The sequence below is a fragment of the Falco biarmicus genome, chromosome W (genome assembly GCF_023638135.1).
Source record: "Falco biarmicus isolate bFalBia1 chromosome W, bFalBia1.pri, whole genome shotgun sequence".
NCBI classification, from domain to species: Eukaryota; Metazoa; Chordata; class Aves; order Falconiformes; family Falconidae; genus Falco; species Falco biarmicus.
The window spans coordinates 10,784,909-10,803,853 of NC_079310.1; the positions used below are offsets into that span (position 1 = coordinate 10,784,909).

The window sequence follows — 18,945 nt, forward strand, 5'->3', positions numbered from 1 at the left end:
TCACATAATTGATTGAGATGGAAGGGACCTTCAAAGCCCACCCAGTTCCACCCCCCTACCATGAACAGGGACACCTTCCACCAGCCCAGGTGGCTCCAAGCCCCATCCAGCCTGGCCTTGGGCACTGCCAGGGATGGGGCACCCACAGCTGCTCTGGACAACCTGTAAAGAATTTCTTCCTAATATCCAATCTAAATCTCCCCTCTTCCAGCTTAAAGCCATTCCCCCTCGTCCTGTTGCTACAGGCCCTGGTACAAAGCCCCTCTCCAGCTTTCCTGTCAGCTCCTTTAGGCACTGGAAGGTGCTGCAAGGTCTCCCCGGAGCCTTCTCTTCTCCAGGCTGAACAACCCCAGCTCCCTCAGCCTCTCACAGCAGAGGTGCTCCAGCCTCTGATCATATTTGTGACCTCCTCTGGACCCACTGCAACAGGTCCATGACCTTCATCTTTTGGGGCCCCAGAGCTGGATGCAGCACTGCAGGGGGGTCTCACCAGAGTGGAGCAGAGGGGGAGAATCCCCTCCCTTGACCTGCTGGCCACACTGTCTTTGATGCAGCCCAGGATACCCAGTTGGCTTTCTGGGCTGCAAGTGCACTTTGCCAGGACATGTTGAACTTCTCGTCCACCAACACCCTGAAGTCCATCTCCTCAGGGCTGCTCTCAATCCATTCTCTGACCAGCTGTATTTGTGCTTGGGGTTGCCCCGACCCATGTGCAGGACCTTGTGCTTGGCCTTGTGGAACTTCATGAGGTTCACATGGGCTCACCTGTCAAGGTCCCTCTGGATGGCATCCCTTCCCTCCAGTGTGTTGACTGCACCACACAGCTTGGTGTTGTCGGCAAACTTGGTGAGGGTGCACTCGATCCCACTGTCCACGTCGCCAACAAAGATGTTAAACAGTTCTGGTCCCAGTATGGACCCCTGAGGAATGCCACTCACCACTGGTCTCCACTTGGACATCAAGCCATTGACCACAACTCTGAGTGCAACCATCCAGCCAATTCCTTATCCACCAAGTGGTCCGTCCATCTTATACTGCAGGATTTTTCTAGTCTCTACAGAAAGTACGGCCCTACTTTATAAGAGGGATAGCCTTCCTAAGAGCTAACCTGCTGAACAAAAAAAATTGTCCTTTATACGCCCTTGCAATCAAATCAAGACAAAATATTACCTTCTCTTAAAGACAGGGTCCAGAACTAGCTGGCAAAATGTCCTTGGCAACTTCTTTCCATCTGGGCTAGTGGCAGATTTGCTGAATTTTCCAGTTGCTGGATCAAAATATCTAAAGATTATGTTTATTTTTACTCATCCAGTTTGAACTTGAGGAGTACCCACTTTTCCTGCAAATTTCCACTCAGTTATTTTTAAAAGAAAACTTTGTAAAGTTTCACATTTAAGCAGAGATTAAAATAGCAGGAGTGGCTAATCCTTATTTGAATGTAGCAATAACTGTTAGATGTTTGGGGAGGCAAAGGATGGCTTCTTGTCTGCTTATGTTTTTGAGGTTTTTTACTACTCTTAAAAACACTGACTTTGACGTGCATTTTTAGGCTTTTACAGAGAACTAGGGACTGTAAGCAAACCTGTTGCCAAGAATTCTCTTAATACACCCTGTTATCTATAACTGTCTTTTGAAACCTTGCTAAAATAATTTAAATACCATACAAGATAAATCTTGGAGTACCCTATGAGCTAAATGAGTTAAGGTAGGTCAATTTACCATAAGGCATCAGAAGAGAAGCAAATGTATTGAGCTTTCACACACGTATAAAACATTTGGTTAACGGCAAGTTGTGTACACATCTAATAGGAAATGAACGCTGTCATTTATGAGATACAATTTAAGATACATTAAATTAACAGAAATACTCATTGGTATCAAAAGACTGGATTTGGTCCATAATCTTGTGTTGTGTACTAATTTTACCCACACAGTTCAATAAAAACATTTATGTTCTGAAGCTCTGAGAGTGAATCCCTGCTCTTACGGAGCAGGTTATCAGAACTCACCACAGAAGGCATGTACAGCATATCTGCACTACAAGCAATTTGCCTTTCTCTGATACATACATATTTTCGTTGTAAGGGTTATAAACTCATGTCTCTAGCTTTTTAAGCTGCCTATGGAAGCTTAGTTTTACAGAAGCACAAACTCCACACACACTTGCTGCGGGCATTTCGGGCGAGCGGGAGTCAGATTCAAATACTCACAGAGTTCAAGATCTGATCCGTTTATTGTACAAACCAGGTAGACTTTTATAAGGCATTCTATAAGCGTGCAATAATGTGGTTGGCTATTTTACAAGCGTATAATAATATGATTGGTTAACAATTGTTTACTGGGAAGATTTCTGTTTTCTGCTTGTTCTGGCATGTAGGCTCCTTTCTGCGGTTTCCCAGCTCCTCTTATCACGTCCCGTTGGCCTTGGTTTTGAGCAAACATCTGCAATTTGCTCCTTTTTCTTCATCCCACTGTTCTGGCCGTAACCTCGTCTTATTTCTTCAGTATTTTTCCACTTGCTTCAGAGTTCAGTATAATCATTCAATACAGCAAGAGCCCCAACACCTCCCCCTTTCTTTTTAAATACAGCATTAATACTGCGTTCCACACAGCTCTGAAAACATTGTAAAAGGCAAGGCACTAAAAGTAACAAAAGAATAACAAACAACAATATAGACAGACCTTGTTTCAATAAAACCCGCAACCACCCTCAATTCTTGTTGAGGTAAATAAATTGATACATTTAAACGGTAAATCAACTGTTGCAAAAAATACGTATTTTTAACAAGTGTAGTATTCCACCAGGTACAGTTATCACTAAAGCCAAAATTCGTGTCATTATACTTCTTATCTAACCAACCCCAATATGATTGATTTATAGCCGTATAGTTTACTCCCAAAGGCTCAAAAGCTAGTTCAAAGCAGAAACGCATTTCTTGTAGGTGACATCTGAAGCACTTTTTTTTTCCTTTTTTTTTTTTCCTTTTTTTTTTCTTTTTTTTTTTTCTTTTTTTTTTCTTTTTTTTTCTTTTTTCTTTCTTTTTTTTTCTTTTTTTTTCTTTTTCTTTTTTTTTCCCTTTTTTTTCTTTCTTTTTTTTTTCTTTCTCTTTTTTTTTTCTTTTTTCTTTCTTTTTTTTTCTTTTTTCTTTCTTTTTTTTCTTTTTTTTTCTTTTTCTTTTTTTTTCCCTTTTTTTCTTTCTTTTTTTTTCTTTCTCTTTTTTTTTCTTTTTTCTTTCTTTTTTTTTCTTTTTTCTTTCTTTTTTTTTCTTTTTTTTCTTTTTCTTTTTTTTTCCCTTTTTTTTCTTTCTTTTTTTTTTCTTTCTCTTTTTTTTTTTCTTTTTTTTTTCTTTTTTTTTCTTTTTTTTTCTTTTTCTTTTTCTTTTTTTTTTTTTCTTTTTTCTTTTTTTTTTTTTTTTTTTTTTTTTTTGGGGGGGGTGTGTGGTTGTAATCAAGTCCGTATTTTTCCTTGAGAAGCTTAAGCTGTTCCTCTTGTTTCAGGAGAGTTTCCAACTCTGATTTGTCGAATAGGTCCGTATTTCCCAAAAATATCATACATTTCCTCCGCTGTGATTTTATACGGCAGGTTCCGAATATAAAGGATCCGATTGACCTCTGGGGGCAGCCAGATGTTAGCTCGCTTGGCCGCTTGCATTGCCATGGCGCCGATCGGAGGGGGGGGGGGGTGGAGGGGGGGGGTGCCGCCTTGGAGAGAAACCGCGGCCGGGACGGGGCCTGCCGGGCCGCACGCCGCCGCTCGCCGCTTGTTCCTTTTCAGGACACCAGGGTGGTAATTGCGCGACCATACCCCGTACAGCTCGATACGTGCGAGCCAAAGTCTTTACCCCCTTAGTCCCAACTTGCACAGATTCCCATAAGTCCTCTCCTACTTTCTTCCATGTTTCATTATTATATACATCTTGCGTAGAAGCAAGGTAACCACGGCGGCGACTCCAACATAGCAGATCAACTACCGCCTGCCGTGAGACTGGCGTTTCAGTTTTTTCTGCCAGTTTCATCAAACTGTCTACGATTGCTTTTTCCACCACTGATGCAGTGATTCCCATCCTGCTTAAATTTCCTGACTCACCGGTCAGCCGTGCACGTTCCGCCTTTCTTCGGGCGCCCAGCTCTCTCTCCGCTGGCAGCAGGATCCTTGCCGGCTCCGCAGCTCGTAACACGATCCTTAATGAATCCTCCTGACTTTTTAACCGATCCTGTCCACCCTCATCGGATCACGTCGGGGGTCACCAGATGCTGCGGGCATTTCGGGCGAGCGGGAGTCAGATTCAAATACTCACAGAGTTCAAGATCTGATCCGTTTATTGTACAAACCAGGTAGACTTTTATAAGGCATTCTATAAGCGTGCAATAATGTGGTTGGCTATTTTACAAGCGTATAATAATATGATTGGTTAACAATTGTTTACTGGGAAGATTTCTGTTTCTGCTTGTTCTGGCATGTAGGCTCCTTTCTGCGGTTTCCCAGCTCCTCTTATCACGTCCCGTTGGCCTTGGTTTTGAGCAAACATCTGCAATTTGCTCCTTTTTCTTCATCCCACTGTTCTGGCCGTAACCTCGTCTTATTTCTTCAGTATTTTTCCACTTGCTTCAGAGTTCAGTATAATCATTCAATACAGCAAGAGCCCCAACACACACTGGTATGCATCACTGATATTCTTAGAGTGTCACTGTGGTTTCTAAGCATGTATCTACATTCATTCATAGAATCATAGAATCGTTTAGGTTGCAAAAGACCTTTAAGATCATTGAGTCCAACCGTTAACCCAGCACTGCCAAGCCCACCACTAAACTACGGCCCTGAGCACCACATCTACACATCTTTTAAATCCCTCCAGGGATGGTGACTCCCCCACTTCCCCAGGCAGCCTGTTCCAGTGCTTGACCACCCTTTCGGTGAAGCCATTTTTCCTGATGCCAAATTTAAACCACCTCGGCACAACTTGAGGCTGTTTCCTCTTGTCCTGTTGCTTGTTCCTTGGGAGAAGAGACCAACCCCCACCTTGCCACAACCTCCTTTCAGGGAATTGTAGGGAGCGATAAAGGAAACTCACTGTAGCCAATTTTGGGTAAAGTAATAAATTAATTGCTAGTGTTCACGACATACTGTGCTGTTAGTTATCCGGCAGACAGGAAGGGGAAGCAACACTAAAATTCAGAGGAAGCCAAAATGGGAGATGAGTTACAAACTGAGGCTAACAATTTAGGAGATGGTTGTGGAGACTGTGCTACTTATCACCCCAGAGTTTTTCCATTATATCTTTCACTTTCTTTGAACACTCAGCTGGAGGCAGTTGTGCTTTTTCACCTTTGGCGACAAATTTGGTTACACACATCTCTGCAAACTGCTTCAGAGTAAATGCCCAGCCATGCAGACCGGAGCCAAACCCAACAGTACTGATAACTGGGTCAGTCTTTAAAAGGGGGGAAAAAAGTGAATGCATTTCACAAAACACTGATTTGAAATGTACAAAGAGCTTTCAATGACAGAAAGGATCAGTAAACATGCCAACTACTTTCTGAAACATAGAACAAGGAAATATTTCCCCTAAAATGGGTCTATTGAATATTACTTTGAAGCAAGAACCTTACTTTTTCCCACACAGCGTAAATAGTTATTACAAAGGCTAAAATAAAAAACTTCAGGAATATATTTGTGAAGTGCTAAGTAGGATTTGGAGGATTATGACTTTGTAAAGAATACTAATTGAATTGTTAGTGAATTTTCTCTGTAAGTTAAAATATAGGTGGCACATTCCTGGCACACACATAAAACTGGTCTGTCTTAGGAATGGCTGAGGTTCATGGAATACAAGAATCAGAATACAATCCTAGCCAACAGTCTTTTGTTCTAGTAACCAGATTAAGCTGCAGTCAATTTTAGACATAAAACAAGCTAGTACAGGACGATCACATTTAAACAAAGGGAACCGGGTCTGAAAAAATTTTAGACATAAAACAAGCTAGTACAGGACGATCACATTTAAACAAAGGGAACCGGGTCTGAAAACTCTGGTGAGAAGGTCTGTCTTGTAGCTATTTGGTGGAAAAAATAATATCTGAAGCAGCCTGATTCTGACAATTCCTTACTCTAATACAGGGGTCCTCAAACTACGGCCCACGGGCTGGATACGGCCCCCCAGGGTCCTCAATCCGGTCCCCGGTATTTACAGACACACACCACACACCCACACACCCCACACACCCCCACACCCCCCGCCGGGGGTTGGGGTGCGAAACCAAGCAGCCGCAGATGACTGCCTGCCACTTCATCCGCGCGCCGGCCCCCTGGTTAAAAAGTTTGAGGACCCCTGCTTTAATAGCTGGACAACCAGAGAAGACTTGCAGTTGGCTTTGGTTTTTTATTTTGCAATCCTCAGCTGCAATATAGGAAATACTATTAATCTGTCTAGTTTCAAACCATCTTTCCAGAGATACCCAGCATATTATGATATAAATACTGGTAGAATAAGAAAGACCTCCATCTTCAGATCAGAAAAGAGCAAATTAAATGTCTTATCAGTCAGGAATAGCAGAAAGGCCATGTTTCTTGTCACGTAAGTGACATAAGCAGCAAAGTCAGGCACAGAAAGCTAATCTTCTGGTTTCTGGTCCTTTGCCTTAATTTTCAAACCATAGCTTCTCTTCAGCAGTTTGCCCCAGGGAAACATCTGACATCTGATGTATGAATGACACTGAGCAACTGCCTTGAGGTTACACATTTTGTTAGTGAGAAAGTATCACTAGAGGATGATCTGCTTTGTGAATTCTCTCCTCTTTCCTAGTTGCTTTTGCTTCCCAGTTGGTTGGTCTGAAATAATATCCCCAAAAGTATGAAACAGTGGGGGTGGAAGGGGGCTGAAGAACAACTCCTTCAGGCTGGCTAGAGATCTGAACTGCCAATGTATGCAACTCTTTCATATCAAGGCTGGTATTCTCCAAAATATGATTTCAACCACATCAAAGTTTTAAAGTTTTCTTTACCATAATACTACCCACTGGTCCAGTTTCACCCTCCCCGTAGGTGGAAATGGTGACATTGACATTTTCCACAATACGTTGAAAAGTCTGGTAAAGTTCCTCAGCCTCCAGCTGGAATTCCAGCCAAGCACGATCCATTTTGTTCATCATCAGTACTGGTTTGATGTATTAGTCTGTAAGCAATCCAATAAAAACAAAGATTACTACTAAAAATCTTTCTGAAACTATCTTTCTCCATAGTGAGAAGCAGGTAGGAACGATTGCTAGATATCACTTAAAAGCTATATTCCAATATTGCCCAGATTGCACTCGGAAGACTGTGAAATTCTGTTCTGATGCACAGCTTGATTCACATGTCAACTTAAAAAAAAGATCTGACAAGACATAAGGCTTTGAGGAAACCATTTTTCTGTCTTAAGATTAAAAAGGAAAAGAAAGAAAAAGATACAAATTCTTACGTAGACTTGCTGGTGATACATCTTTCTTGCTCATCTTTCCGTGTGTCTGTGAATCGTGTTTCTCCAGCTCTGGCTGAAGCAATGATGCCTGCTTTACAGACCAAGGAGTCTGTCAAGGTTGATTTGCCTTGATCAACATGAGCAATCACAGACATATTCCTAATACTGGACTTCTTGTCCGTGATCACTTGGATCTGGTCTACTGTGAAATTCACCTGGATGGGGGAGTGAAAAAAAATAAAAATAAACAGCTATTGTTTCCTTTTAAAGTACACAAATGTCTATGTGAAATTTTAAACTTTTACTGTTTGTTATTTAATTCACAATCTAAAGAAGAAATGAAGTTGTTCATACTTTTAAGCTTAGTATTACAAACAGTTGTTCACATTTTTGGGATGTTTTTGTAAGGACAAGAGTGGAGGCATAACTTAAAATACAGCTCAGATTTCTTATCCAAAAAATGTCAACTACCACAAAAACAAAGAATCCACCTGCAGAGACAGAACAGCTCATCCCTGCCAAATGCTACAGGAGTGTTGGTGCACACAACTGCACCAAACACACAAAACACATCAGAGCTCCTGCACAAAACCTTCTCTCTTCGCACCACTGCCCTTTGCTTTGCCAAGTCTTCCTCCCACAGCTGCTCTCCATCTCCCAGGGTTTTTCAGGTGAGCCACTCTTTCAAGAAGAGGCTGGGTTTTCTCCTTTTGTAGCCAATACGCCAGCTCTAGAAACTGGTGGTCCTGCTCAGTCAAAAACATCTTTAAAGACTTTCATTAGCCAAACACAAAATTTTTAGAGCCCCTCTTGCAAATGATATCGCAGAAAGAAACTTTTCTTATTTCCATAATTCTTCTATCTCTTGCTAAGAACAATTCCTCTCCTTCAATTTGCAGGAAAAAAATCTTGACCCTCAGAAGCCCTGGTAATTATCTGTTAAACACATGACAACTTAGCAAAGGAAGATGAGATCTTACTAATCTCGGCCTGTCTCATTCTGTAATGAGAGTCACCTGTAGGTCACAGGAGTGCAGTTAATGTGGTTATTCTTGCAAATCCCTTTAATGCATGAAGTGCTTCATAGGGACATGGAAATGACAGAATAGGGAGGAAAAAACGATGGGGAACATTAAACAAAGACAAAAGTCACATACCACATCAGTAGTTTATACTAGTTGCTCAAGTGAAGAAAAATATACTGTAAGAAACACTTAAATAGGCTCCTCACCTGTGATTGAGTTGTAAATGACACAGAAATAATGAAACATGCCTTTCTGTTGCTACACCAACCAAGGTTTCTAATACAGTCTGGGACTTAATGAGTGCATCTAAACACAGGGAACCTGTCTTCTTGCCAGGATAAGATATTAATTACAAATAAACCAACCCAGCCCAGCTCAAAAATTATACGTAGGAGACAATTTTTTTACATGAACAGATACACTTCTGATATATATGTTATTACTGCATTTTCTCATGCTAACTTTGGATCTTCAGTTCAACTTTTTCATTATACATTTTCTCAAGAAAATAGTTTTTATTAAAAAAGGAATACTTCTAATTAAAATAGCCAAGTTCTTTTTAGAGATGAGAAATATCCAAACTAAGCAGCAGCCTGGCCTCTTCCCCCTAAAATGTAGTATTTCCCCACTCTCCCCTACATTTATCGTTTCTTTCCTACCTCAAAGTCTGCAATAGAGAAAACAACCAACCAACCCTTCCCCCCCCCGATTTAGTACAAACAAGAAAATTTTCAGAGTATACTTATGGCTTTGTCAGTGATCCACCTCAAAATGAAGACACTGAGATTGTTCTGTTAGGTTATTCTTTTCTAGAATGTTCCAGGGTGTCCTGGCATCCAAAGTCTCACTCCCAACAAAATTTACACACTACTTCTAAGATCTTGAAATATTTCTTTCTGCTCTTTCTTTTCCACTTAAACAGCACCACTACTTTTCTTTTATAATTTTCTCTGGTTTTAAAACATTGTGCTGTGCTAAAAAAAAAATAAATCAGTACTCTTAGTGAGAATTAAGTCTATTGCTAGAACTGTTATTTATTATATATATATATAAAATATATAATACAGTTATTTAATAATGTAAATATATACTTAAATGTTGAGACATGTACCTACGTGCTCTTTGTATTTGCTAATTATACACTTTCTTAATGGAACAAGTGAAATTTACTTCTGATAAATATTTAACTAGCCCAGATATAATTTTTGAACTGAAACCTGTATTTATCCCATTGTTTCCAAGTTTCCAGTACATTTATATACACAGGTTACATTGTAGTTTTCTTTTGGGGCAAAGAGCAGAGGTGACCATAACGGTTTATTTCTTCCTCATATTTTAAGCATACCGGCCTCCTACACATGTTCACTTATGTTAATTCTAAATGTAAAGTTCATGCATTGAACTGGATATTCTCCTATGGACTGTTGGAACCATTCATATAATCTGAGAAAGGATCATACTGGAGTTGTAAAAACCTTGATTTGTGTCTAAAAATGGAACCTTGCTCTCCAGCTGGAATAATTATGTTCCACTGTTAACAAAAGTAGAATGAAAACAGATACACTGACCATTACACAAGACATGGATGTAAAAATGTTAGTTTTATGGGTTTATTTCCTTGGTGTTTCAAAAAGTTGTTAATATATTGCTATTACTTTGTGGTGGAGCTGGAGCAACTTGGGTTTGAGGTGGAAAAGAATTATTGAGTCATGGTGAAGGAAAGGAGAGAGAAGCAGCACCGTGAGAGAAGAGCAGGGTCAAGCAGGGTGGGAGGTGGGGGGTAAGACAAAGGAAAATCCACACCCGAGTTTAAGGGAATAGGTGAACTGTGGGACCCACAGCTCTCCAGTACTATAGCTCAAAAGAAGTCATCACCGTCAAGGAGGTAAAGCAGCAGGCCTCCACAAGTGACCTCAAAGCTTCTGCTGATCAGTCTCATGGCAAGCCAATGTCAACAACATGAACATATTATTATTTCAAACTTTCCACCCTTTTGCTGAGCTACAAGACTGCATCCCTTCCCAGAAACTGAAGGACCTGTGTCTTACATATTACTGCATCAGCACTTTTTGCCAGGCTTACAACAATATAATACATATGGACATGAAGCTTTCAGCCTGCAGGAAATTAATACTGAGAGCTAAATTCAGTTAAGTGGCATTCCTCACTATTGTTTGGTTCATCCGTTGGCCTAAACGAGTATTTTTAAGAGCTTAACACTGCTAGCTCATTTTTAATTCACGTTGTTATATCATAGCAGCTGTTCTTGTTAATATAACTGGGTAAACCATTCTTAAGTTTCTGCTAATGAGCTTGTTAATAAACTATAGTATATTAGAAAAGATCAAGGTCTCAATTCAAGCATTAATATTAATGTCTTACCAGACCTTCTGGCAGGAACTTCAGGATTATGTATTAATAAATGCTATCCACTTCAAGCATTCTATTTACCACTTCATTTACACAAATGCCAAAAAGGAATTTACCATATGTGCTGTTCTATAAGAGAGAGAGGCACTAGAATAGCTTTTTTTTTGTCATAAATACAACTGAAAACACAAAACCAGATTAAAAATTAATGACAATTTTAATTTTAAATGTTTTTCATTGAAGAACTGTTACAGAGTTTCTGTTTTGCTGCTGACAGACAGCAACCAGATCAGTTATCTTGCCATGAAATGCTTGCTGCAGAAGGATTAAGTTCTTCTATGTGCAACTGCAAGCAAAAAATGAAGGAGATTAAAGCAGTATTTGCAGAAGGGAGAAACATCACTGCTTTATTACAAACAGAACATCACTTTTGCCAAAAGCCTCAAGTTTCATTGCCACTACAGACAGAAAATGACCTTGCTCCTTTTAACTACCGCATTACATCATTTGGGTAGCCTATACTGCAGCATGGCTTATCCCTGGCTATCAGTAATGCCTCCACAGTAGACTTGCCTACCCCTTCTGCAGGGCACCTCTTTCTCTAAAAGATATTCCAATTCTTATTGTAATGAGCCATTACACAGCTTCAGTTCAGAAATATTTATTCTAAAATGAAAGAAAAATGAAAACACTTATTGAAGCTGACATAGGTAACTAGAACGTCCATTTCAGTAAACAATACTACTTACACAATGAAAGATTATAAGAATTTTTAAAAAAGCCACAAAAGGAAGGAGTTCCAATAGCATTAATTATCAAGAAACACGAAGATGTACAAGCATCTGTTTAACACAGAAACAGGCTGGTAAATTCTGATTCACTAGAACAGAGACTTAAAACAGGTGAAACACATTACCAGAACTGCAATGAATTAAAACTACAGGACAGGCTTGCTAAGGGAAAAAATAAACTAAAAACAAAACAACCCATCCTGTAAGTGTTTCTAAGAGATGATTTTCCTGAGAAAATGCTGATCTGATTCAGGTCAGACCATTCTTCCTTAAGATTAGTGCAGTGCAGCCATGTAATACATATTTTCACACATTAATAGCCTCTTCCTGGTCCTATTGGAAGAAATGCTTTTATCTCTTACCCTTACAAACACTAATGTTTGGGATTTAAACCCAAATCTTACACTGGAATTCACTCAACACGTAGGTGGGCAAAACATATAGAAACATTTAAATCAGGGGTCCTCAAACTACGGCTCCTCCTCCTCCTCCTCCTCCTCCTCCTCCTCCTCCTCATCATCATCATCATCATCATCATCATCATCATCATCATCATCAAACATCTGAAATCTCCAGTCAGATCCAGACTAACTGATGAACACTTGCATCACTTGCTACAACTGGCAGTGACAAATATGGAACCTAACATTGACCATCTCATTAGCCAAAAGCAGGCCCATAGTTCACACTGAAATATTATTTGGTTTTGTTGATTACAATTGTTCTTCATTTTAAATATTGCATTCTTTTTCCTGTTTTTTGTGCACTACTACAAATAAAATATGTGCAGTGTGCATAGGAATTCGTTCATTTTTTTCCAAACTATAGTCCGGCCCCCGACAGTGTCTGAGGGACAGTGAACCAGCCCCCTGTTTAAAAAGTTTGAGGACCCCTACTATAAAGGGAGTAGTCCCATCTCTAAATGCACCCAATGTTTCATCACAGATCTCTACTCTGGCCAGTAGATGGAGATAGACAATAAGAACTAGTAAATGTGGAGTGGCTGGAAGACAACAGACATATTATGAGCAATGCAGACCAAGTAACTTTGTTGTAATAGCAGGCCGAGCAGGCCGAAGCTGTAACAAGCGGCAGCTGTTGTGAAGGACATATGCAAGGCCAAGAGAGACAAAGAAACTGTGTACTGGCAGAGAGATAAGAGAGTTGGACTATTAAAGAACTGTACGTGGGAAAGAGATAAAGGAGTTGGACTGAAAAATAAGAAAATAGAATGTCAAAACAGAATGTAGGCGAGGAGCATGGATACCACGCTGGGACCAATCATAGAGTGCAGGAGAGTGAATAGACAAGCAGCTTTAGCCTATTAGCAATCTAGAAGCAATGTGTGTGCTTTGTGCTAGTGTATACATTGCTGTGTATCCCTTAATAAAGTGGCACTAACTTGATCACATTGGTCGTATAACTTGTGTCCGAGCCTTCTACGTCAAAGGGTAAATGCAATCTGTGTGCATTTTATATATTCTCTTGTACCATAATTAACTCATAATTTTTATTATGAGAAGTATGTCATTTTTCCAAGGTGTAGGCAGCTGTATACTGTGCAGTGCAGAACTGTACCAAAAATGTGGCAAACTCCAAAGCAGGGCAAATGTCCAAAATGTCTAACTGTAACATTTAAAAGAAATCCAAAATGAAAGCACATGGGTTTATGTTGCTTGAGAAAAGAAACACATTCCCCCAGCAAGAAAGGAAAGCAGTAACTAGCCCCGTGGTCCCAATCCTGTCAGCAAGGTGGCATTAAGGTATGAACAAATTTAAAATTAAAATCACCCAGTCAATCCTGGCTACAAAGTTTAACTAGCATTTTTTAAAAACATATGACATTTAGGGTGGGATCCAGTTTCTTCCACTCTGGATGTTTCTGAGACATTTGCCTGGGGCTTGCAAGCACAGCACAAGACTTCCAGGGGAAGGATGGCTCTACTGTTATAATTTTAGCTCATCAGCTTCCCACTTTCTATCACCAAGGTGCAGGTCTAAGTGTTTAACACATTTCTGTAAATTGTTACTAATTCCATATACTGAATAACTTCAGTTCAGAATTAAATGTATGATTCATAGTGTCAGTTTAAAGTAATATTGGGGGGGGAAATCTCTGTAACAGAATTAAGTGAAAGGTAGATTTGGAAAAGAAGTAGAGATGAAAATACAAAAAACAGAAATCACCTCTCAGTAATTATACTGGGATTGACAGTCACGACATCTGTCTTTACCCCAACATCCGTGAAGTATTTCTCAGATATAGGAGGCAAATTGCATCTTTACAGAAAGAAATTAGTAAGAAAGTTAAAAAAATTCTTGAATCTTTTCAGGACTAGAAAGTAGAATTGATTTAAGCATTTCTTCCAAGCAACAAATCTAGAAGCAGACTGAGAATTTAAAATTGTATCAAAACATGTTGATGTCCAAACTGTGCCTTAAAGTAACAAGTTCATTGGGGCTGTATGAAGCCCTCCCTTCTTCCCCGAGTCTGTGAAAGATGACAACTTTTTGCAGACGTAGCCAACGCTTACTCATTTTGCTTCCTTATTAGCAGTTCAGCTACTAAATTTGACAGTTTAGAACACCATATAGAGGGACTCTGGGGTTCTCTTTGCCGGCTGTAATGAACCCAGAGCCCAGGAAATGGTGACTTGTGGTTGTCGCGACGGAGGGAAGACACAGTCATCAATATGAGTGATCAGCAGACTTCGTTTATTGTCCCTTACAGTCACCTTTTATGCCTTGTTATAATTAGTTCATACGTATTACAAAAGTTAAGCTCATTATTGGTTAGTTGCCTAAATACCAAGCCCGCCCCTAGTTTCTCTTCTGTAGTTATCTGTTCCCACCTGCAACATTCTTTTCCCACCGAAATCTTCCTGTTATTGTGTAACAAGGACAGCCAAAGACAGTGTATTTTGCTTTACTTCAGATAAGCTGAGAGCGATGTGCATTTTTGTCCAGCCAGCTGGACTATGTCTATGAGACCTTTTTTCAGCTAGCCAGTTATCCACAGTCCCTGTTGCTGCAGAGAGCAGATGGCTGAGGTGTTGGTAAGCAAGGATGAAAGGCATGGGAAGCCAACCTTCTGCAGCTCAGGGCTCTTAAAACGGGTCCCGTAGGAGGTGACCGCTAGAACTGCAACTACAGCTTTCCACAGGGGGTTTCCCAAACATCAGCAAAATTCCTGCATCTCTAAACAAAGTCTAGCACGTTACAGTGCTTCATCGAGGAACAGCAAGAAAAAAAACTAGTCCGAGTGTAGGAGTGCCTGTGGATCTGCTTAATCGGTAGTCTTGTCTCCGAAATACGAAGAAAACCAAGAAATAGTTTGCCCCCAAATTTATTATGCATCTGGGTGAATGTGGCAAAAGGATGGAATCTCATGCATCTTTCAACTAAATGTTTACATGGGTTCACTTATGACTGCAAATGCATGACATTTTATAGGTGTTTACATTTCCCTGTGTATGACAGAAAGCTAAAATATCATGCATTGCCTAAAGATGGTACTACCATTTCAGCTTTGGTTAGAATAGGGTTTTTTTTCTTATTTCTTTTGTGATTGTGTGCTGGTAGTGAAATACATGACATTTCAGATCTTTTTGTCATGAGCGGTAAAGGGAAGACATGGCAAGCTGATGAAATATCATGTGTTTTTAACATTAACGTTGGCCAACAATAAGGTAACTGTGAAAACCAGACACAAATTTTCACTGTGGCTTGTCAGGAGGAACATCAAAGTGGCAGCACCCAAATTGTGTCCCAAAAGAGGCATTTGTTTAGGCAAGGAGGCTTAGCCAAGTAGTGTTTGGGTCTGGGAGGGACTGAATCCTTCGCGATCACTGTCTGCCTGTCTGGGAGGCACGGTAATGCCTCCCTGCCAGGGCTGGAGGGGGTGGGTGGGTGATGGCAAAATGCTGCTCCTCTTGAGAAAATCCTGCTTCCAAATCCAGCTCACACAACCCTCCAGATCCCCACCTGCCATCCTGCACCAGCTACAGCTCAGCCAGAAGCTTAAAAGCACTACCGCAAAGGAGTTTCTTTGTGCAGGCTCCATCACGGGCACGTGGGTTGGACACCAAGGCATTGCTTGGTGGTATTTTGGCAGTCACCAAGACCTTTCCTACAGGTATGAGCTGCTTCTCCACAGTCCAGCGCCGACCAAACAGTGCTGATCCTCCATAGCATTGTATTTGTCCAAGCTCATGTGCTTCCCATCATGCTGAGGTGCAAATACAAAACTAAACCGGGAATGCCGCTGCCAGCTCATTCACAGTATTTAGTAGCAAATTTATTTGTTTGTTGTTAGTGTAAACGAATCCACTTTTCAGTGTCAGGCTTACCTTGTCTAGCTTGTGACAACTGTAATAAATATTCATGGGGAGATTTTTCCTTTTTTAAAAAAGAAAATTAAAAAGACATAGAAAAGATTTAGCACCTACAGCAATTTAAAAGAGAGATGAAATAATTGGTAAGTGACAGCTGGCTTCTTACTCAGTTTGAGGACTGTGCAGTGAATCTGTTTTTTGATGTTGGTTTTTTTTTAATTTTATTTCCTATGCTGAATACCTTTAACTGGCAGTCTGTTCTACCTGGTCTTGGGTTGCTATACAGAACTTTTCCTGCTCCTAATGCCAGCAAATACATATGAATTGCAGACCAGGTACATGATGGTCTTTAGAGGATGTTAATGTTTGTAGCTCTACTACAGCTAAGCCATACCAAATTGTAGAAGATGTGATTTTGTTGTTTAACTGCTCTGGAATAAATGAATACAGGAATGCAAGTTTATTTACTCTGAATAGTTACTAAGAAGTGTTAGGAAGCTGGTGTAGAAGGGGCTGATCAGGCTAGGAAGCCAACAAACCCCAAGTGCAGTGGAGGAAGGCTCCTCATATCACTGCCAAAGCACTTCTTCAGTGATGAGTTGCAATGCTTTTCCTTTAATGACTCGGGTTGCTTCCCATTTTAAAGCTGTTTATGTATATAACTGTACTCTGATTTATGCCCGTACAAATCTGCAGCACTTACACCATGCTCTGAAGACTTAATGATCTGGGGCAATGTCAAGTGACAGCACACTTTGGAGTCTATATCCACTTTTGAAAAAGAAACAAAGTGGGAAATTTCTCCTCTCTTTTGCTTAGGCATATTGGCTAGCCTGTGCTTGGCATTTCAGGAATAAAAGCCACCTGAGAGGGTGTTAGGCAGCAGTGTTGAATGACCCAAAGATAAGAGCTAGTAGAATTGGCGTATGTGTAAATTATAATCCATCTGCAGCTACGTGTGTAGTAGCTGGTGGTACCAACTAGAGGGAAAGTCAAGCCTGAGAGTGAGAAACAAGAATTTACTCAAAACAGGCAGATTTTTAAGGGAATTTAGCTGTTAAACCAGGTCCCTGCTGATAAGTGCCAGCAGCATTTTTTCAGACTGTAAAGCCTGGGCAGTTTTCCCCATGGGATGAGTGTGTGGTGCCTTCCTGGAAAGAATTCAACCTTTCTGCCTTGCTCAAAATCCTGCCCCTTCCCCCAACTCATTAATCTCAGTCTTCAAAACGTCTGAGCTCATTCTCCTTAAAATTTGCAAAAATATTTCTCCATGGGAATGAGATAGACATTTTCAGCAAAGTAAAATTAGCCTCCAAATTTGGCAAAGTGGATGCAATTCAAAATATAATTTAATATGGGGAAATGCTGAGCAACCTTTGCAATGTTATCGATGGCACTCTCTGCTTTACATACAGTTTCTCCAGAAAACAGCCACCAAGTTGCACATAACAAAGACATAAAGCATAACTAAGATTGTCTAAATTAAATACCACTGGTTGGTTTTCTTTATGCAAATCACACCACCAAAGGTGAAAACTGATATTAATATGATGCTGCTCCATGCAGTACGAAGTGAAGGAGCGCATATCCAATGTGTGCCATTAAGGCTATAGAAATCTATACTGGGAATGCTTATGGATAAGGCAGGGGCTGTTCTTTGTGCCCTACATCACTTTGTAAAGTTTCAGGGTAAGTTCAGACACGGGCTTTCATGGTTTTGGGTTGGTGTTTGGCTCCTGGGTGTCATTGCGCTGCTATACCCCTAAGCAATTTATCTCATTCAATTAAATCCTTTCAATTTGGACCATTTTTTTCACTAATTCTGTGCTTATTTAAGCAGGATTTCTTCTGCTGGTCAGGTTATTGGTAGCAAAAGAAAAAAATGTCCTTGGTACAGAGACGTTTGCAGTTGTTGCACTTTTCAGCTGGTTTCTTTTCCATCTGGAGTATTTTTGGATGTATGCTGCCTTATGCAGTATTTCCAGCTGCCTGCTGACTGATGTCAGCTTCGTGACAACAGTCTTGGCAAAATATTTGTAGACCAAACTCCCTGGAGTATTTGTTGCTCCAAGAAGGAGGTTAATGATGCTGCTATTGGAGCTCTGCATCAAGAGTAAATATGGTTTGAACATATGGGTTTTTTTACAGTTAGGCTATCCATAAGTCCATCCAGGCCAGTGTCCTCTCTCCAGGAGTGATCGATAGTGGATGTGTAGGGAGGAACAGCAGAATGAGGCAAAGACATCGTGAGCGTTTTTCCAATATCCTTTTGCATCTTGTGGCAAACTGCCATCTTAGCCGGCATCCTGATTCACCTAGCCTATAGCAGATAATGTGAAGATGAGCAAAGCTGCCTGTACTTTCAGGAAAACAACAGGGATAGACCACTGCTCATCCCACCCAACTATATACCTTAAAAATATGCTGCCCGCCCCTAGTCCATGTGAAACTTACCTCCTATAAGAGAGAAGGTGAACCAAATGGCATTTATTTTTCCCTAGAGTGACAGCCTGTAGGATGGGTTTTGCTGTGCGACCTTGTGAAATCACCCCTGATACCCAGCTCCCCCTGCTGCCGCTGAACGTCAGAGACAGGAGCAGGCAGGGTTGTGGGGAGGTGCCACCAAGAACTGACTCTTTCTGATGATTTAATGGAGCATCTTTAAAATTTTGTTCCAACTGACATCCACGGTAATGCTTTGTGCTTCTGCGCAGCCCATCATCCACGGGGCTTTTGCAGGCGGTCTTGTGTGTACAAAGCATTGTCAGATAGAGCACCTAATAGAAAGGCAATTTAAATTATCATTAATGCAGTGATTCAAAGCTAAATTGGTTCAGGTAACTCCATCACTGCTAAAGGTTATTATTTTATGCCTCTGCTGTGATCAGTACCCAGGTTTTCCCTCTGTTCCTAAGAGCTCAGCTTTGGAAAAGGTGCTCTTTGCTGATCAGAAGTGAAGACTTCTCTA

General features: G+C 40.5%; 1 protein-coding gene across 1 annotated transcript; it reads right to left on the reverse strand.

Annotated features, from left to right (window-relative positions):
* Positions 1-949: 949 nt before the first annotated feature.
* On the reverse strand, positions 950-18,282 carry LOC130141899 (elongation factor 2-like). The gene is made up of 5 exons (XM_056323193.1): positions 18,124-18,282; positions 7,458-7,672; positions 7,003-7,168; positions 5,251-5,432; positions 950-1,281 (listed from the first exon to the last, which is right to left on the reverse strand). The coding sequence occupies exons 1-5, from the start codon at positions 18,280-18,282 to the stop codon at positions 1,167-1,169; spliced, it is 837 nt and encodes a 278-aa protein (XP_056179168.1). The 3' UTR covers positions 950-1,166.
* Positions 18,283-18,945: the final 663 nt, after the last annotated feature.

Bases quoted from the DNA above. Each gene is read 5' to 3' on its own strand.
- LOC130141899 (XM_056323193.1), bottom strand. From the start codon at position 18,282: ATGCCGGCTAAGATGGCAGTTTGCCACAAGATGCAAAAGGATATTGGA. The intron at 7,169-7,457 runs GTAAGAATTTGT...GCTTACAGACTA, and splicing joins TGTATCACCAGCAAGTCTAC to ATACATCAAACCAGTACTGA. The intron at 1,282-5,250 runs GTAGCACAGTCT...CATAATCTTTAG, and splicing joins GAAAAACTCTGGGGTGATAA to ATATTTTGATCCAGCAACTG.